Source organism: Rhinatrema bivittatum, chromosome 11 (genome assembly GCF_901001135.1).
Source record: "Rhinatrema bivittatum chromosome 11, aRhiBiv1.1, whole genome shotgun sequence".
Lineage (NCBI taxonomy): Eukaryota > Metazoa > Chordata > Amphibia > Gymnophiona > Rhinatrematidae > Rhinatrema > Rhinatrema bivittatum.
In genome coordinates, this window is record NC_042625.1 from 78,303,682 (window position 1) to 78,323,868 (window position 20,187).

Here is a 20,187-nt window from a genome sequence, read left to right on the forward strand (position 1 = left end):
GGGGATAAAGGAAAAACCCAGCACCAAGCCCCATCAATCAGAATCTTCCAGCCGGTGTGAACATTATTTGCCAGGGACTTGCCCAACCTATGCTTCTGAAAATGAATGGGACATGCCTGGATTGTTTTTAAGACTCCCACTGCAGGCGTTTCAGCTGTTCTTGTGATCTTAACTCGACACACCTGTACAGGTGAGAAAGTCTGCAATCTTCCTTCTTCGTTGAGGCTTGCGACGGCCAAACTGGAGTGGAGTAATGACGTGCTCCCACCCCACCCTACTGATGAGTGGAGCCAGGCACACGCAGGGCACGTCGCTAATTAGCTGCAAACATTCCTGGAATTTTCCATTTTAACTACTCTGGTCCCCATTAATCACTCCCTAATTATAATTCTTGTACTCATCTGTAATGATTGCAGAGAGGCTGCGTCAAGATACAGGTAGCTGCAGATTGTGCCTTCTTGGGCTCACCTAAAACACAAGAGTCCGGACAGAGCCCACTAGCCACCATGCCAAAGGAGTGGTCATGCTCCCCACCCTAGCCCATAGCACCACCCTGTGGGCACAGGCAGGCCAGACACCCTTTACAGCAGACCGTCTTAGGATAAAAGTGGGGTTAATTCAGGGGGGGTCCCAGCTAAGCACTGCTGCTCAGTCAGAGGCTATGACCAAGGCCATTGACATTGCCCTAAAGTGAAGGGGGCGGGGGGAAGGGGTGAAATTGCACAGGGCTGCCCACTCTGGTTTATCCTAGTCTAGGTTTCAAGCTCTAAGGTTTATGATGGAGAGCAATGTACATGTGTCCGTGGAAACAAAGCAACCGCGCATATCAGGGCTCGGGAGGTTCAAACAGGCTATAAAAAGTGAACAATATGGAAAACAAATCGCCAGTAATACAAGACATTTTATGTTGAAAGGGCTGACGGATTTACCTGATTTTTTAAACACCTTTTTAAATGGCGTATGGGCATGAGTTAGTGTAAATTTCATTCAGGTCCTTTAAACAGAACTGCGCATTTTCACAAAAGGACTGAGGGGCTGATGCAACAAAGTGCGGCCAGGCTACAGCACAGGGTTACACGCGTTCTGGACACACTAGACTGGCGCCCGATGCAGTAAGGAGATTGCGTGCCCTAACTTCATGTAGATGAGGGCATTAGCTATTTCCCCCCTCAGCAGGAAAGCACTGGGTGCTCAATGCACACTTTTTAAGGTGGCAAGTTTAGAGGTGGAGTAAAGTCAACTCATGAAAGAAATTGGGCTCATGTAAGAAATAAAAATAAATATGGTCCTCTGTGTTGCGATCAGTGTGTCCTCTTCCTTAGTATCATTGTGACACTTTCATTTATTGCTTGAGTAGAGAAAAATAAATGTACGTTGATCAAAAAGAAACCCACTTTTCTTATGGCCACACAATATAGATGTTCATAGCAAGGGGCGCCTAATATTTTCCTGAGGTTGCTGAAGTGAATTATAGCAAAAAAAAAGAAGGATAAAACCAGATGCTCGTATTGAGCGCCCAATGCAATTGGGCACCCGATGCAATAAACTATTGAGTGCTACGAACTCACAGTTCTCCTTTAGTACACCCTTTTTAATGATGCCTCTCATTTAAACATTGCATCGGGCACCCAAGGGATGTGGCTGCGCACACGTTAAGACAAAGGGCGCTCAATACTAGTGTCTGTTTTCAGCGTATGTTTTACTGCATCGGCCCCTGAGCTAGCCACAGTTCATAAGAACATAAGAAATTGCCTTGCTGGGTCAGACCAAGGGTCCATCAAGCCCAGCATCCTGTTTCCAACAGAGGCCAAACCAGGCCACAAGAACCTGGCAATTACCCAAACACTAAGAAGATCCCATGCTACTGATGCAATTAATAGCAGTGGCTATTCCCTAAGTAAACTTGATTAATAGCCGTTAATGGACTTCTCCTCCAAGAACTTATCCAAACCTTTTTTGAACCCAGCTACACTAACTGTACTAACCACATCCTCTGGCAACAAATTCCAGAGCTTTATTGTGCGTTGAATGAAAAATAATTTTCTCCGATTAGTCTTAAATGTGCTACTTGCTAACTTCATTCATCAGATCAACAGAGATGGTAAATTTTAAACTAGCGTGCATGTTATAAAATAGCTTGGCCGCATGCACAAGTGCGCCCAATTTTAAGTGGATGTGTGTGTGTGCACGCTAAAGCCACTTCTACCGCATAAGTTGGGAAACTTTAAAAGGGATGCGCTGCAACATATTTTCCAGTTTTACCAGTTCGTTCCCAGTTCACCCAGTTAACAGATAGGACCTCCTCCCCCCCTCGTTTGATAGCCTTCCCATTTACTCCTGACCCATTAAACCCCTCCGAAATGGCTTGTTAATTTTCTTTTTTGACTTACACGCCATCCATAGCAGAATTAAAATTACGCGATCGGGGGGCCTCAGTGCGCTCCCGATCGCGTATTTACATGCAAATTTCTGTTTAAAGTTCTGTAATGCCTGTGCCCAGCTCTGAGAATGCATGTAATGGCATTTAGGGACATATCCGCTCAGCGCATGTGAGCCCGACATATTCGCGCAGTCCCTAATTTCAGTGCAAGTCAGGTTTTTAAAAAAAAAATCACCTTAAAGAAAGCAAATAAATGTGATCACGATCACCTTAGTAAATGGTGAGATTGTCTTTCTCCTTAAAGTCTGAGGTTACAAATCCCGGTTGGACAGCAATCTCCAAGAGCACATGAAACTAATGGGATGCTGACGTCGGAATAAATCCGAACTTCCTACTCGGAATTTTCTCCTTACTTCTTATTCCTGACTGCTCTTAGCAGACCCACAAAACTATCCCTTCACTTCATCTTTACGCAGTTTAGGTGGTTGGGTGAACTGCCACTAATGCAAATCTAACTTTTTCCAATTGGCGGCTGAGATCCTGACTTTTAGGATCAGGAATGTAGACTACAGCCTAGGAGAACCTGAATAGTTCTAATCCCCGGCTCTGCCCCTCTGTGTGCGACCTTAGGAGAGTCGCTTTATCCCTCCGTGTCTCATTTCCAATTCCCAGCTCTTCCTCTGTCTGTGTGACCTTTAAACCAAGACGCGTTATCTCCCTATGTCCCAGTTTACCGTCCTATACATTAATATAATAATTACTGAACGAGGGGCAGAGGAGGCACGTAAGTTAAGGTTGAGCCCCTCCCCCTCCCCTCGATGAACCTCTGGGATAAGATCAAATTCCGCCACAACCAAGATGGCGGAAAGAAGCGATCTTCTGGCACGTAAGAGCGCGGTGACGTAGACACAAAAAGAGAGGCGGCCTCGGATGACGTCACTCAGGTTTCTTTAAAGGGCTGGCTGACAGGTGAAGTCGACAGAGGCGGTATTGGGACCTGCATCGGCAGGGCATCATTGACGGCGGTGGCGGGATTTGCAGCAGAAGCCCGGCGGCAGGAGATCGACAACGGTGATATTGGCACCGGGAGCCCAGTGGCAGTTGCCTGGTATCAGCACTGCGGACAGGTGAGCAGATGCCGCATCTTGGAGTCTGTCTACTCCCTGCAGTGCTGAGGGCTGCTTTCCCTGGCAGGAGGATGCGGGGCTGTGCTCATAGTTTTGCTGTTAATGACTCCTGAAACGTTTTAGGCTCTTTAACACCTGAATGCTCATATAGGATGGGAGGCATGGACTGTGAGTGGTACTGAATTAGTGGCAGTGCTCTGGCTGTGCCAGCTATATTCAGTCTCACGTCTGTAAACTTTGAAATTGCAATATCAGGTGCTCACTCGCGCTCTCTCTCTCTCTGTTGATTTGGTGTAAAAGAATCAAACATGTCCCCAAGCACCCCAGGGTGAGTTAAGTACTGAGAATCCTGGACAGCCACACTGTCCCCAGAGCCCCAAGATGGATGCCACTGAGAGTTCTGACAATCCATGCATGTCCTTGAATATTGGATTATTTGACATCTTACTTAAGAAGGGACCCAGGGGGTCTAGAAAGCTTCCTCATGTCTAAATGTTTATGTTGGTTCAGAGAACAAATTGCAACATGCCAAGGATCTGGAATTCTGCCATTCCATGTAATCATATAACATAGGTATTTCTTTCTGAAGTTGGTCTAAAAAGGAGCCCTGAGTGGTGGCTTTGATTAGATGCCCAGGAGGAGAAATTCCCTTTCAGGACTGCTTCTACAGACAAGTCCACAAGCAAAGCACATCAAGCAGCACTGGCTGAATTTTTAAGAAAGCTCATTACCGAGTAAAAAATGTTGCTAGCTGCAATTTTTATGGGTCATCTTAAGGCTTGGGGATAACTGCACAGAGCAGTAGTTACTACCTTTTAGAGAAACATGGGAGTAACCTGCACAATTGATGGGCAGACTGGATGGTCCAATTTGTTCTTTTCTGCTGTCACATTTCTATGTTTCTATGAGTTTCTCATTTCACCAAGTCTCTTTGCATTTGGACTTTTCAGCTGCTGAGGGTTTTCCCTGTGAAAACCTCCCTTCTTATCTGACTAGAGGACCTGAGGTTCTTTCTAATGACAGAAAGGATATTGTTAATTGTTTGAAGGGGAAAGTGTGAGGGAGGGAGGAGGAAGACATGGAGGAACCGAGCAGAGAGGTGGATAATCCAGTACATAAACAACACACCGGGATCCACCCTGGGCATTTCCTTTTGAGTTTAATAATGATCTATCTTCCAGTCCAGCCTGCTGAGCCAGGGGTGGGCGGAGGGGTATTGTTTATCGAACCTGAGGGTTTTACAATTACATTAAACCTGTGACATGTGATTGATTCATTCCTGGGGTGGAGATGTATCTTCTTTCTCTGAATTTCCAAATGCACATCCCGGGTCTCTTGGGCTGCTGGTGGAGGAAGGGCTGGGACTGTGGTGGAGACTAGACCTGGCATCGTGCTGGGTACCCACTGTGGGGTGGGCAGAAGGAAACCTCGACAGCGTGAGAAAATGCAACAGCTTTATACAGAGTTCTGATTGGTTTACGCTGGTTCACACAACACAGTCAAGGTGTGAGCGAGATGGCGAAATCGCTGTTTACCAGTGTAGCACCAGTGGCGAGATGAGGGCATAGCGCATCAAGAACTCTCCCTCTGTTGGGTGATGGAAAGACAGGGAGAAAATGGCCTGCTTTCTTCATCCCACCCTAGCTTGTGACTGAGTTTGTTAGAGGGTCTGTGTAAGGTGGGCGGAGGGACAGACTCCTGTGACAGATGGAGTAGTGGCTACTTACCTTCAGCCTTTGGTGGGTAGCTTGAAAAACTCTGGCAAAAAAATCCTTCAGATGAATCACTAAGAAGATACGAATCACACCTTTCCCACTACAGAACACTAATGAATAAACCTAAAAAAGACTTAGTATGCAAAACAAATGCACGGTGTTGTTTTCAACTCAAAACTTCTGTTCAAGACAGTTAGGAGTCTAATAAAAGACTCTTCTTCACTCCAAACAACAAACAATAACTTCACAAAAACTTAATGTAATGACTTCACAACCACATTAACAGAAAAAATCCTGAGTCTGAAACAGCAAATCACCTATACCAACCCAATTAACTCTTCGGATGACCTTAATGCGCTTGATAAATGGTCATCATTTGACACAGTCTCGAAAGTGGAGATAAGCAAAAGCATAACTAAACTAAAACCAGCTACTCATCCACTTGATCTGATACCTGCCTCCTCGCTGAAACAGGTAAACCAAACCATAACCCCTACAATCACAATGCTAATCAACCTTGCTCTTCCAATTTTAAAGAATAAATTGGGAAAATGTGATTGGGATAACTACCGACCAATCTCTAACGTAACCTTTCTTGCAAAAATGTTGCATGTGCCACCTGCGGCAGGCCCACATCCTCAGCTTCCAGCTCCTGCTCCCGGTTCGACCTCCCTCGCGGCAGTAGGTAGCCGCCTGCACACCCGAGCTTCCTCTGCTGACCCCGGCTCCTCTGCAGACTCCCCGGTTCCTCGGTGGGTCTCCCGCGTGTGCTGTGGGGAGGTGCCGCCATCCAGCGCCATGCTGCCCACTAGGAGCGCGCACGCCTTGCTGAGTTTTAAAGGGGCCGCGGCGGGAACCTATCCCGTGGCCCCGGATGATGACGTCACTGGGGCCTGGTATATAAGGCTGGGCCCAGCCACTAGTTCCTTGCCTTGGCAACAGGTCTCCCTGCTTGTCGTGTGCTCGTTGCTTGTACCTGATCCTGACTACGTTCCTGATCGTGTCTACACTCCTGGTTCCTGCTCCTGTTCTGTACCCAGTCTTTGCCTTCCTCATTAGGCTGACTTCTGGCTTCGACCCCTGCTATGCTTGACCACATTTGGCTTGACCCACGTTTGGATTGACTTCTTGCTTCAACCCCTGCTATGCTTGACCATGTTTGGATTGACTTCTGGCTTGACCCTTGCTACGCTTGACCACACTCAGATTGACTTCTGGTTTTGACCCTTGCTAATTTGACCGCTTGTCCTTGTCTGCCACCTGCCCCGACTACAGCCTGCTCTTCATCTCTTCTACTGGTATTACCCTGGACTTGGCCTTTCAGGCTTCGGCCTTCTATTACTCAGGCGCCACCTGCCCTTGCCTATGGCTCTCCATTGGCGCTCTGGTCTGTGGATCCCTGTCTCATCTGGACTCACCTTCATCTTCTGTTACCTCTGCTGACCCCTGGCTGAATCCTACATCATCTACTGGGAGTCTTTGGACGGAGGCCCACCTAAGACCAGCCGGCCCCGGCACCTGTGGGGAACGAGGGCTGGTATTGACGAAGCTCCAGCCGGCCTCCGTCACTCAGCCAGCTCCACCTTCCATCGGTGGGCCCTACGGGTAGCGTCAAACCCACCTTGGGCCAAGAGTCCACCTCCGGCTCAACAAAAAATTCTTGAAAAAGCAGTTCTTACCCAATTAGTCTCATCTAGAAGACTAGAGCCCCTATATCCTAACCAATTTGGATTCCAGAAAAATTGCTCAATGGAAACTCTTCTACAATCCTTAACAGACCCTGTTTTACGGAGCTTTGACTCTAATGAATCATACAACAGCCTTTGACACTGTTGACCATGACCTGCTTCGCTGACAGCTGAGAAACATAGGGATTGATGGAAACGTACTAAGTTGGTTCACCTCATTCCTCGCAAACAGATCTTTCCAAGTAAAACTCGACAATAACTCATCCGATACATTCCAAATCACAACAGGCATTCCGCAAGGATCAGCGCTAACTGCAACACTCTTTAACATCTAAATGCTGCCCATGTGCAAATTGCTAACAGACCTAGGATTAAACTTCTTTCAAAATGCCGATGATCTGCAATTCTATATCCCTCTGTCAAAATCATTTGAAAAAAACGGCGTCACTTATTTCTGAATATATGGTCACAATGAAAGAAAGACTTGCACAACTGAAACTCTCGATGAACCCTAAAAAAAAAAAAATAATTTGGCTGAACAGAAACCCACTAAAATCTATTCCACCAGGTATAGATCTTGGAAATTGCCAGTTATCCCCAGCAACTCAAGAGAGCAATCTGGGAGCACAAATAGATGAAAATCTGATGATGAAAGCCCACATTAGCAAACTGATCAACTCTGGTTTCTAAAAGCTGCGAATCCTGAGCCGATTGAAACCCCTACTAAGCACAGCAGATTTCAGAACAGTTTTATAATCTCTAATATTCTCAAACCTTGATTACTGTAATTCCCTACTACTTGGACTTCCTGCTAGTCACTTAGAACTAGGGATGTGAATCGGGCTTCGGATGATAGAAAATATCGGATGATATTTTCAAAATCGTCAGAAATCGGGGGCTCCTCCGAAACGATAGGAAAACCCCACGATATTGTTCGTGGGGGTTCTCTTATCGTTTTGGGGGAGGGCAGGAAAAGCGGCACACAAAAATAACCCCTAAACCCACCCCGCCTCCTTTTAGCCCGGCGCGGCGGCTGTCAGCGGGTTTGACAGCTGACGCTCAATTTTGCCGGTGTCGGTTCTCGAGCCCGCTGACAGCCATGGGCTCGGAAACCGGACGCCAGCAAAATTGAGCATCCGGTTTTCAGCCCGACAGCCGCCGGCCCATTTAAAAAAAATTTTTCTTTTTTTTTTAACTTTTTTTACACTTCGGGGATCTCCGACTTAATATCATGGTTATATTAAGTCAGAGGGTGCACAGAAAAGCAGTTTTTACTGCTTTTCTGTGCACTTTCCCTGTGCCGGCAGAAACTAGCGCCTACCTTTGGGTAGGTGCTAATTTCTTAAAGTAAAATGTGCGGCTTGGCTGCACATTTTACTTACTGTATTGCGCGGGCATACCTAATAGCGCACTGTACTGTATCGGCCTGAAAGAAAGAAAGAACCATGCTCAGTCTCTCTGGCATGCCATTATAACACATGCAATGATTGGGCACATGATTCAGGGTGGGGGCTGGGATTGGTTGAGCAGAATGATCAGTTGTCCCTGGTGCTGATGCTTACCTTGTGATCCTCTCTCTCTCTCTTTTCTTCAGATATGGGTGCATCAGAACCTCTCAGCCCCCTCTCCCGTTGGTACATGTATGCCATTCATGGCTACTTCTGCGAGGTGATGTTCACGGCAGCCTGGGACTTCACGCTGAAGCGGGACTGGAAGTTCCATGGCGTCACCAGCGTCTGGGCACTCTTCATTTATGGCACCTTCATGCTGGTGGTGGAGAAGCTTTACCTGCGGCTGAGGGCCTACCATGGCACCCTGGTGCGCTGCCTCATCTACACACTTTTGCTCTACCTCTGGGAGTTCAGCACTGGCTTCCTTCTGCGCCAGTTCAATGCCTGCCCCTGGGACTACAGCCACTTTGACTATGACATCATGGGGCTAGTGGCCCTGGAGTACGCAGTCTTCTGGTTTCTGGGCACCCTGATCCTGGAGAAGATGGTTATCTGGAACATACTCCGCCTGCGTTTTGATGAGGATGGGGAGCCTTGCTCCCCAGGACAGACTATGATGAAGCATCCTGACTGAGGGTTCTCGAATGTGAACGTTTTGAAATGTTCATTCCCTCTCTTTTTCCTGGCGGCCAGGTGAACCTTTCCTCGGACCCCTTTGGAGGGGTTGGGTGAACCTGTTCTGATCCCTGCTGGCAGTCCTTCCTTCTGCCTTTATGCTGGCCTGTTCTCATCCCCCTTCTCTCCATGCTGCTTTGATCTGCTGACGGATGGAGGGGAGGTGGATGTGGCTGGCTGGTAGGAGAGGATGCTGAAAGGGGAAGAGTAGCCCAGGGGCCTGCAATGAAGTGGAAAGGACCCCTGCCTCATTGCAGGACTACAGCAATCTTGTCCCATCGCTCTGGCTATATTCATTGGAATCCATCTTGCACTGCAATCTGTGAGTCAGGGACCTCCTCCCTCAGCCATTAGAACAAGGAGCTGGTATTCAGGGGCTGTTTCTGTGAGAGCCCCGAGCCTCCTCTCTGCTCTAGCTCGGAAAGGAGCAACTTGCTGCTAATTTGACCAGGATTTGGGTTGACTTGGCCATTGGTGGTGCCTGATTATTGAAACTTTATGCTAATGCGTCAGCGCTACCTTTTAGTGTTCTGTAACCCTCTTCATACCTGCGATGCCTCTCATCTGCTCGCTGCCCTGCTTCCCGGCGAGCTCCTAGGCTGCTCTGGGATCTGATGCTAGTGCTTTTCCTTGTCACAATGTTCATGTTACCTTCTTATGACTAAGAATGGAGTGCAGGGCCTGGGCCCCCCTGAGCTGACAACGCTTCTCTTCTTGGCCTTTTGGCTGAAAGGGGGAACAGGCACAGTGTGGGGTTAATATTCTGCTGCCTGGCTCAGAGGGGGTCCACAGACCCCTCTCTCCAGCCAGCATGATTCAGACTCTCTGCATCAACAGGATTGTAATGCAAGGGAAGGGGAGAGTATGTGCGGGAGAAATGAAGTGGCCCCAGGCACCCATCAAGTCTCCTTCCACCACATAAAATGACAAAAAAAGCTCTTGGGAGATGGGATGTGAAGCAATAAGCAGATACAAACCTGTATTATATTGAAAAAAAACAACAACCTTAGATCTGATCCTGTTCCTTTTCCTAGCCCTTCTCTTGCTGCATTTAAAAACTTCTCCTTCCTATCTTGCATGATGATGACAGCACAGGGAAGAGTTGAGGCCTGTGGTCCAAGCTGCAATGGCATCAGAAAGACTCTGTCAGAGCAGCAGCTCCATTAACTGCTACTGAGCCTGCCAAAAAAAAACTCAAACACAAAATAAAATGAACATATAGTATCTAATACATTAAGGGCCTGAGGTCTTGGCGCTGGGATTAGCCTGGGCATCATCAGAGCGACTGTGCAGCTTCCTGCAGCAGCAGAGGAGGAAGAGAGCAACTGCAGTCTCTGTAGCTACAGCGGCAGCTCCAGAGCCGACCTGGCAAAATGGGGATAAATCTGCCAGAACTGAGATCTGTGATTGTGAGGAGGAGCAGACCATGCAATACCTTATTGTCTGCCCATTGCACGAGTCCAGCTCACAGGTTGAAACATGCTCGTCAACGGAAAGAAATGTGACTTTGGTGAAGGAGACAAGCAAGGCTTTTCACCCATTTCTGTGTCTTTGGGGAAAAAAGGAACCCTATGTAAAGAGCTGAGGGCAGGGGAGGCAAGTAATTTAATATAACTTTTCTTATTTATTTTTTATTAAGGTTATTGTGACAATATGCAAAACTAAGAACAGTGCTTATTTGAATTTTTGTATTATGAGACAGAAGTAAATATAATAATTTATATATTCATAAAGAAACAAAGAAATACAACTGCGTGCTGTTCGCACTAATTCTACAAATAAAAGTGGTACAGCTACACATCAGCCCCTGGAGTGTTTGGGTGTCATTCAAGGAGCAGACAGCAGGTGGCGCAGTTGTCCTTGATAGGCAGGCTGGCAGGCAGAGCAGCAACCTCCCGGCGTCCTGCCTCGGGTGCATAGAGGTTGTGCACAAAAGCAGCTACAAATCTTGCCCTACTTCCTTAGCTCCCCTCCACTTCTTCTCCCTTCCCTATGAAGAGTAGAACAAGGATGTTTTCCCTTACTACTCACCAAACAATGTTACCCCCAAGAGCACTGGCAACTTTTAAAGCTCAAATGGTCTAATCACGTCCTGCTGACCCCCAGGACCTAGCTTCACAGCAGTTTGCTAGAGCTAGGTCCAGCTGTTTAAAAGTTGTAAGGGGATACAGACACACACACACACCCAAGACATCAGTAGAATCTGATAAGCCTCATTTCCTTTAGAACGGAGGCTAAAAAGAATATTCAAATTCTGGTGTCAGCTTAATAAACAGTCACACAAACTCCCTCTGCTACCAGGCACCAACCCTACAGAAAAGAAGCTCAGTACCTACAGTATTTATTTATTTATTTATTTTTAGATTTTTATATACCGGTGTTCCTATATGAAATAAAGATCACATCGGTTTACATTGAAACAGAACATGAAAATTGCCAAAAGGCATTACATAGAACAAGGTTATGAAACTTGGAACAGTGTACATAAGTTCAAAATTTAACAATAACGTTGTAACATTAACAGTATGTAAGCAAACCTACCATACTAAAACAGCACAGACTCCCAGAACCCTACCTATGAAAAGGCAAGACTGCAAATATTACAGCAGGCCCTAAAACCCCAGTGTACCTCCTACTGGGAAAAAGAGAACAAGCCGGACTGCTACAGATCCCTGCACAGACCCAACATGCTAGCAGAAAATCTCAACTCTGTCACACACGAGGAAGACCCTCCTCAAATACAAAATAGGTGAACTCAAATTAGAGCTAGAAAAGTGCAAACTACAATTAAGGTGGAAACCTTGAGAAGCCTGAAGAGATAGAAACAGAAATGCATTTCCTCCCGAACATTTCCCAAAAGTGACAGAGAAAATAAAAGACTCCCCACACAAGAATGAGCAGGAAAAACTGCATAATCCTGGGGGAAAGTGGAGAAATGGCAGAAGCAAACTACAGTATATTGTGAGCTGTGACCCGGCCAGAAATGTGATCTGACTAGAGCCAATATTGAGCATCACCAGAATCCGAGGATTGTCTTAATTTCTCTCCTGTAGTTTGTAATTCTTTCCTTTGACCACTTAATGGGATAAAAATCTTCCAGACTCAGCCCCTTATTGCAATTGCCAAGCCAAGACATCTGAATGCTTTTTGGAGGCAGCCCGCAACCCTCTGAGGACAGAGCTGGGAGCAAACTACCCTGCAGAAAGGGCTCCTAGCATTAGCAATGCAAGGCCCCTTCCTCTCTCAGCCCCCCCCCCCCCACCCTGATCTGGATGAAATCAATCTGGTTTTAAAAGACCAGGATCCGGGGGGGGGGGGGTTGTGCTTTGAGGTGAAGATTTGATTGGGGTGGGGGGGGGAGGGGGGCTTTCTTTCTCCCCTTTGTTTGCAGACCCGGGGAACAGATGTTTGCTAGGCATTGTGAGCAGAGAAAGAGCCCATTCTCCCACCACAGGCCAGGACACTGCGGGTCTGGGAAAATTCTTCCTGAATGGGTGGAGGGGGCGGGCACCCAGTGCGCGGTTTGATTCATCTGCCAAACATGTCACCTTTTAGTTCTCCTCTGGCTTTTAATCCCACGCCGCTGACCTCGAGCTCATCCTCCCACCTTTCTCCCAGTACTGAAGTGGGTTTACATGTATTATTCAAAGGGATTTTCTTTCTCCACGTGAGCGGGGGGGGTTTCTATTTCAACTGAAATGAGTGATGGGTGGGAAATCAAAAGCTTCCAAGTGTTCAGAGTCAGAGGTAAAGAGAAGGGATTATTTATTTCCCAGATACAATCACCCGAGGCGAGATGTCGGCGCTCTCAGAGCCCACCGAGAGAATTTCCACCTTCGCCCCGGGGCTGCAGGCCAGATCCTTTCATCTCCTGACCTGAAAGAGGGTGAAGCGTCTCTTCCCTACACTCCAACAGCAGCCCTCCTCAGAACCCATTCAGCAGGGGCAGCAGTCCTGCAAGCTCCACCACCCCCCCCCTACACACACACACACACACACACACGGGGTGGGGGGGAGGGGGCGACTGATGGAGATTACAGCACAGACAGCTGAGTGAATCTAGGCTTTAGGTGTACAGGTGCCTGTCTGGAGTTTCTGATGATGATCAGCACAGCGGCATCCCCTCAATTACTTAAAGATTCATCGCAGAAGGAGTATGAGCAGGGGGAGCCTTCAAGGACAAAGATACAGTACCATAATAGAAGAAGAAAAAAATAATAAAAGTTGGATAGTGTGGGAATTGTTTGTGTAGGTGCACTGGGACCGGTTCCCTTCAGCAGGCCACAGGCACGGGGGGGGGGGTGTCGTCTCAGTTTAAGGTGAGCTAGGGAGGGGAGAGTTCAGGCACTACTCACACAATACTGATCGAAAGAAATCATGCCAGCCTGGGCTTACATTTTATTGCAACATGGGAAGAAATAAACAGAGCAGATTGTGCAGGACACCGAGCCTGCCAACCCGGAAAAAAAAATGACAATAACCAGAATACAAAAGGTTAAAGATAATCTGACATTTCCAACAGAAAATCAGTTTTGAAATCAAGAAAGCAATGGATAAACAACAGGAAAATGCTTCGGTAGAAAACAAGGCTCATCTGCTAGCAACACTGAAATTATTCTCACTAATGTCTACATTATTCTTTTTTTTATTGTTGTTTGTTAATACACAAGAAAATCTATTCTGGGTGCTCTGCAGTATCCTGAGCTGCTTCCTCTGGGATGGAGGACTTTGATTTGGAAGCACAGCAGCATGGGGGGGGGGGGGGGGGGAGGGATATCTCTTCCCTTATCTGATCCAGGGACTTGGGGTCAGGAAGGAATAAGTCATCTCTGGATCTTGGGGATTTTTTTTTTCTTCTTCAAATTTTTACCTTCACCTGGAATACCACAATCTCAGATGCGCCCAAACAGGACGTTTAGTGGGTGGACTGAGGTCCTGTGTGTGAAAGGGGTGATGGTGAGTTGGAAGACAGCACCCTCCACGAGGTGAGGGTACACCTGACCCTCTCTGTCACGCGGGGATACGGTATCTTGGCACTCTGGTACCATGCACTCCCGTTATCACCCATTTTTCTGGGTAAAAATAATGATATATTGCTGCCTCTTCTGTGGGCAGCTGTGGGGTTTAGGGCTCATACCCTGTTGGTTGCCTGGTTTTCCGCCTTCTGTCACTGAGACCCCCCCAGGGACAAGTCCTTAGTGACCGGGTAGGAACCTAGGTAGGGGCTTGTGCCTTGTGAAAGGGCCAGCCCCACCATCCTGCCGGTGAGAGAGACTGCTGGGCTTCCTGCTACATACAAAAAGAGACTCCATTCCTCTGCTGGGTGCATCCGTCCGCCCCCTAAGAACGGGGACACAGTCCCCATCACAAACTGGTTTAGAAAGTGGACGTCGCGGCGACCAGGGCGGAACGAGGTCTAGGAAGATGAAGTAAGAGGGAAAACTGCAAGCACCACCGGTGTCCCCTGCTGACAGACCTGACAGCTGAGGGCAACTGGACGGACTGAGTGGGCCAAAGGGGCTTCTGTCTTCTGATAGCCAGGAATTGGTGCAGCTGCAGAGGGCATCTATCGGAGCTGGGGGAGGAGGGGGGAAGTTTCTAGGGGGGGCTGTACAGCTGGCAATGTGTGAGCACTGGCAATGTGCTGCTGGGACCTACGAGAAAAGGAAATGGCACCCACCCCCCACCTCGAGACTATGATGAAGTGACACATGCTTTCTCTTAACCTAGAAACATAGAAATGACGGCAGAAGAAGACCAAACGGCCCATCCAGTCTGCCCAGCAAGCTTTTGCACTTTTTTTTTTTCTCTCATACTTATCTGTTACTCTTGGCCCTTAGTAACCTATTTGGTTCTATTTCCCTTCCACCCCCGCCATTAATGTAGAGAGCAGTGTTGGAACTGCATCTAAGTGAAATATCTAGCTTAATTAGTTAGGGGTATTAATCACCGCAATAAGCAAGCTACACCCATGCTTATCTGTTTATCCAGACTATGTAATTCAGTCCTTGTTGGTTGTTGCCTGAATATAGATCCACGTTTCTTCATTCCCCCCTGCCGATATTCCCCTCTTAATATCCATCCGTAGATTCGCTGACAAAGATCCCACTTCCACCCCAGCCCCCTCCCCCACCCCAGCAACCTCTGCTCCGTGGATTCCCCCACCCTGTACACACTCACTGAAAACCCTTGCCCGCCCTGCATCTGCAGGAGGATTGGCCCATTCACTCCAAGGAGATCCTGCTGAAGATGGGGAGCCAGAGGCCACCCACTCCGGGCCCCGGAGACTCAGAGCCACCGCTGCTGTAACTGTCTTGGTCAGAAAGTGAGTCCCACGAGTGGCTCCGGTGCCACCGGAGGCCCGGTGGGAGGGTGCTGCAGCCCGCAGGATCCTTCAGGGCAGCCTTAGCCTGCATCCCACCCAGGAAAGAGCCGAACTCTGTTCCTCGGCGAGCACCCGTGAAAAGGCCCTGGGTGCCAAGGGAGGTTTTGCTGCATGAAAAGCCACCCTCACTGCAGACGGAGGAGGGGAGCGGTGGTGACTGTGAGGAGAGTGAGGAAGAGATCGGCTGGCTGCACCCATTCTGCGGGGTTTCTGGGGAGCAGCAGGATGGGGGTTCCATGCAGCTGTGGCACAGGGTCTCTGGGGGGTAGAGGGAGATCAGCTCAGCAAAGCTCGGGCTGCGACTTCGGAGCGGTGCCTCTGGTTCCTGCTCCCCGGCCTGGTGGAGGAAGTGGCAGAGAGCCCCATACAGGCAGTAACCGGATGTGTGGAAGGCGTGGCAGGGCACTGCCTGGCACTTCAGCTGGCGGTCGGCATTGTGCAGCTCCTGCAATCCATGGACGAACCTACAGCGGGCAGTGGAGCTGCAGGCACTGCTTTCCCGGAAGCTCTGGAACAGCTCCGTCTTGTAGTGGGAGCCAGTACCTGCGCTGGGTCCCTCAATCATGCTGACGGAGCGGTCCACCTGGAAGGGGATGCGGTGCAGGAGGCTGCTGCAGGGCAGCTCAGCGGCCCGGCTCCAGGGGCTCTGCACCGGCCAGAAGGAGATGCTGCTGCCGCTGCTTCCTAGCTGCTCTGTGCTGGCGGGGTGGGCAGAGTGCGTGCGCTGCAGGGGCCCCCGTGGAGACCCAGCACTCTTCCCCTCCGAGCCTGGTTCCCCCAGCACACGCAGTGACAGGAAATTCTGGGGAGAAAAGAGAGGAGGTCATGAAATGAAGGTTCGCCCAGACCTGCCCCCCACATTCTGCGGTCACAACTTTGTATGGCTTTGTACTCAGAAAACAGAGCCATTAAGAGAAGGCAATGAATCAGCCTCTCGAAGGGCTCTGCTGTCAGCAGTCCTTTTCAATAACCAACCCCAAGCAGTGCGAAAGGCTTCATAGACACCAATGATCTGCGGGAAAGGACTTTGGCACTGTTGGGAACAGACTAATGGTCACCGAGCACTCTCCCGCTTTATTATAATAAGAACAGACTTCATGTCAGCCTGGTCAAGATCACCTCCAACACTGAGAAGTCCAAAGCAAACTAAACGTCCCTGGGAAGGAATCCAATGGGCTAATCACCTGTTCCCTGCCTACTCAGGGGCGACAAAAATGTGCCCAGGACGGGGAATGATTCTTGCTTCTCTCCTAGCTCCCTTACTGAATATTCCCATCCACCTACAAAACTGTTCCCCTATTGAGCTTTTAATTTCCCTCTGAATGCCTGGCCCTTTCTGATCCAAGCATGAGGTCAGTAAATGGGAGAAATTCTCTCCACTTTAGACTGATTTTTTTTAAAGATGATTGGTGTGAATACAAATGAAAAATGCATGAAAGGACGGTAGCCAGGACTGAAGACCTGATGATTGCTTTTAGCCTTCACAAGTTTCAAACTTGGGCTAATTCAACCTCTTTGTGTGACTTACCCCGTCTGCAACAAATGCACAGATATTTTTTCCATGTAAACCAGAAAGACAAAAGAGAAATGTCAGTGTCTTGTAAGAACATCTTCTGAAAATTGGTCATCTCAGAGCGGGGAGCCAACCCAACTGCTCTGCAACCCACCACCACAGCCTTGTGCAGCCCCAGAGAAGAGTCTACACCTCCCAAACTGTCCATACCAAGAAAATGAATCCTTTTGGAAAGGACAGCTGTTGTGGAGCGTCCAAAGCAGCACCATAGGAGGGCCCGTACTCACCCACCGGCATCTGATACCAGGAGGAAGGAAGCAGGCCACTGAGAAAGATCGCGGCAGAGGGAAAGTCTCAAGGCACCCACCATGTGATCTTAGAGCTCTACGTCGTAAGAATTTCATGACCAGCGTTGCGCCCTTGGCTACGACTGATGGTCTGGAATGAAAGACTATAAAAGAGATCTGGAACTCCAGGAGGGGCCCATTTAAACAGGTCAGCAAAGTGGTGCCTGAGGCACCTACACACCCAAACTGACCGATCAAAGACTGACATGATCGCGTGTGCATGGTTTCGGAAAAAAAACCCTTCTAGCTTGAGACACGAACACGAGCGAAAGCAAAAGGACTGTGGCTCCTACAAGCTGGGGTCTTTCCCCTCACGCCCTTCTCCGGACCCTACATCTCTCCCCCTCCTGTGGTCTGCAGTCACAGCTTTGGTCATTAAGATCCCTGGACCTATGCCCTCAGTTCCTTGCCAGAGCCCATGGTATGGGGGAGGAAGAAGGGGAAGAGATCAAGCAGGGCAATTGCCCAGGACCCTCGCACCACGAGAGATCTTGCAGGCCCACTGTCGCCATCCTGGAGCTGAAAGAAACATAGCCCCAGTGGAAGCCTTCAGATAGCAGCAGAGACAGCAAGAAAATTCAGTCCAGAGCCTGTCCGGAGGCAGATGCTCGCAGGCCCTGCAAGAGCAGCACTCCCTTCCTCCAGCACAGGCCATCCATGCATGAGGTGGGAGGGAAACACCGCAGTGCCTGTGAACACGGCCCCCCCCCCGGACAGGCTTGGCACCGATTTGTCAAGTTATTCTGTCATGGCCGAGGGCGGGGAAGGAGAAGACCAGGTTGGTGGGAAGCGGCAGAATAGGACCTGGGGGGAGGGAGGACAGGCTTGCTACCAAGCTCCTTCCAGTGTCTCTAATACTGGTGCTGCTCCCTGGACCCTTTCCCTGCCCCCTCCCAGCTTTATAGAGCTGTGGCCACTAAGATCCTGGACCTTCCCTGCACCCTAGTTCCGCCCTCCCCTCCCCGGCAAGATCCCAGGTCCTTTCTGAACGCTATCCAACCCCGTTCCTTTACCCCAATCCCTCTCCACACTCTCTCTTTCCGGAGGGGAGGGCATCATCTATTTGTTCCAACCCTGTACAGTTTGGCGTCTTCAGACGTGGAAGTTCCCCCTCACGATGCAGGAAGGCACCATCTGTAAAGGTCAGGATGGACCACGGGAAGCCTCCCACTTCCGTCCTGTCCAGATTGGGACTCTGTGGATGACGGGTTGGGTTTATTTATGAGATTTTACAGTTGTACATTTAATTAAGCCAATGGCAAATGCAATAAAAGCCTCAATGCTAAACACAAGCCCCTTTGCTCCCGTTTGCTTTCTTGGCTTTGCAAATGTTATTGGCGAGGGAGGCCCAGGTCTTTCAAACTACACAGGCAACAGGGGAGGTTAGGGCATTATTCAACTGCCACCGGCTCGTTGGCAGCGCCTATGCCTTCCCCACTGATACCGGGCCACAGACCGATGGACAGAAGGTGCATTTTTTCCTTCTTTCCCTAAAGAACAGCTAGAAATGACCTGGTCCTTTCTTTGCCTGTAGAAATAATCTTTATTGAGTAGGGGATCATAGACCCGCCTGAGCCCTGGGCAGGGATAAAAAGGAGCTTCAGTGGAAAAAAGCAGGGAGAGATGAGAATAGCAAAACATTTATTATCAGCACTGCTTCACCTGCAGCCGAGTCCTTCCGTACACTTTAGAGTTTTAAGTATTTAAGTTCACTTCTATCAGATTTCAAACAGGATTTCAGCCCGATTGAACATAACTCAGCTGTACTCTCAAAGATGTGCCCAGCACATATCTGCAGCCTCCAGTCCTTCCTCCTAGCAAGGTGCCAAGTCTGTAAGGCTGGTGGTCCCTAAACGAGTCTCAGCCTCTACCGTGCCAAAAAAAAAGAAAACTTTTTTTTTTTTTTTGCAGTTTTCCAAAATCTCAGGGGATGGGGCTGGTGCATGGAACTATAAAATGACAATTTTCTTTTGGGATGGGGGGGTTGTAATTATGTGGGGAAAAAAACAAACCTCCAGAATTTAAGAGAAAATGGTGCAGGGTCCAGTGTCGCTGCCATTTCCCCAGCTCTGAGCTGAGACAGCCAAGACATGAGAACCAGAGGAGCTTCAGCTCAACAACCTATTAATGGGACTACAGAAAGCGAGATAGCCCCAACAGGCCAGATTAAGTCATGCTGAAGCCCCACGCTGTATTTCAGCTAATTTATGCCCAAATCTGGCACTGAATAGTACCCCCTAACAAACAGAACAACCTGCAAGGGTTCACCAGTCGCCCACAGTCTCGCAGCACCCCTACCCGCCCCACAGAGTCTCTCTGTGCACCCAGGCAGCTGCTGGAATCTCAGCCCGGATCCCACTCACAAAGAAAAGGGACTCATCTCTTCCTGGGACTTCTTAAACCGCCCCCTTTATACAGGCCTTTGCATTGCATTTACCTCGCATAAATCCAGGTCCAGCTCCAGGAACGGGCTTAGGAGATCCGAGGGCATTGTGGGGTAAGGGGCTCAGGAGCGCAGGCAAAGCACTGTCCCCTTTTAAGGCACCCTGTGTGGCTCTGTTGCTCTGAAGCCGCTAGCCCCGGCTTTATCCAGGCTTATCCTTTTAGTCCATCCATCACTGGATGGGTGGGGCCTGGGCAGGGACAAGAACCTCCCCCCTTCTGCACCTGCTCTCTGCTCTTATAGAGGCCGATGCGACAAAGTGCCTGGAGAAACGTTATGTCCAAACCGGGCGCCCGTTTTTTCCACGCACGCACATCCACCTCCCCGGGCACCCGACACAATAATCAAATGACCCTCTGGAGTAAAAAGGCCGCGCTAGGGATAAACTGTGTGCCCCTAGCGTGTCCTTGGCCTCGGGGCGCCCTGGAGACGTGGCTGCGTGCGGGTTACCAAAATGGACGCT

At 49.1% G+C, this 20,187-nt stretch overlaps 2 protein-coding genes across 2 annotated transcripts; one reads left to right on the top strand and one right to left on the bottom strand.

Moving 5' to 3' along the window:
- Positions 1 to 3,319: 3,319 nt before the first annotated feature.
- LOC115073412 (transmembrane protein 229B-like) lies at positions 3,320 to 10,839 on the top strand. Its single transcript, XM_029571816.1, has 2 exons — positions 3,320 to 3,507; positions 8,505 to 10,839. Exon 2 carries the CDS (start codon positions 8,507 to 8,509, stop codon positions 8,993 to 8,995), a length of 489 nt encoding a protein of 162 aa, XP_029427676.1. The 5' UTR covers positions 3,320 to 3,507; positions 8,505 to 8,506; the 3' UTR covers positions 8,996 to 10,839.
- Positions 10,840 to 15,207: 4,368 nt separating this feature from the next.
- LOC115073138 (mRNA decay activator protein ZFP36-like) lies at positions 15,208 to 19,846 on the bottom strand. The gene is made up of 2 exons (XM_029571337.1): positions 19,719 to 19,846; positions 15,208 to 16,223 (listed from the first exon to the last, which is right to left on the bottom strand). The coding sequence occupies exons 1-2, from the start codon at positions 19,770 to 19,772 to the stop codon at positions 15,261 to 15,263; spliced, it is 1,017 nt and encodes a 338-aa protein (XP_029427197.1). The 5' UTR covers positions 19,773 to 19,846; the 3' UTR covers positions 15,208 to 15,260.
- Between the last annotated feature and the right edge of the window lie 341 nt (positions 19,847 to 20,187).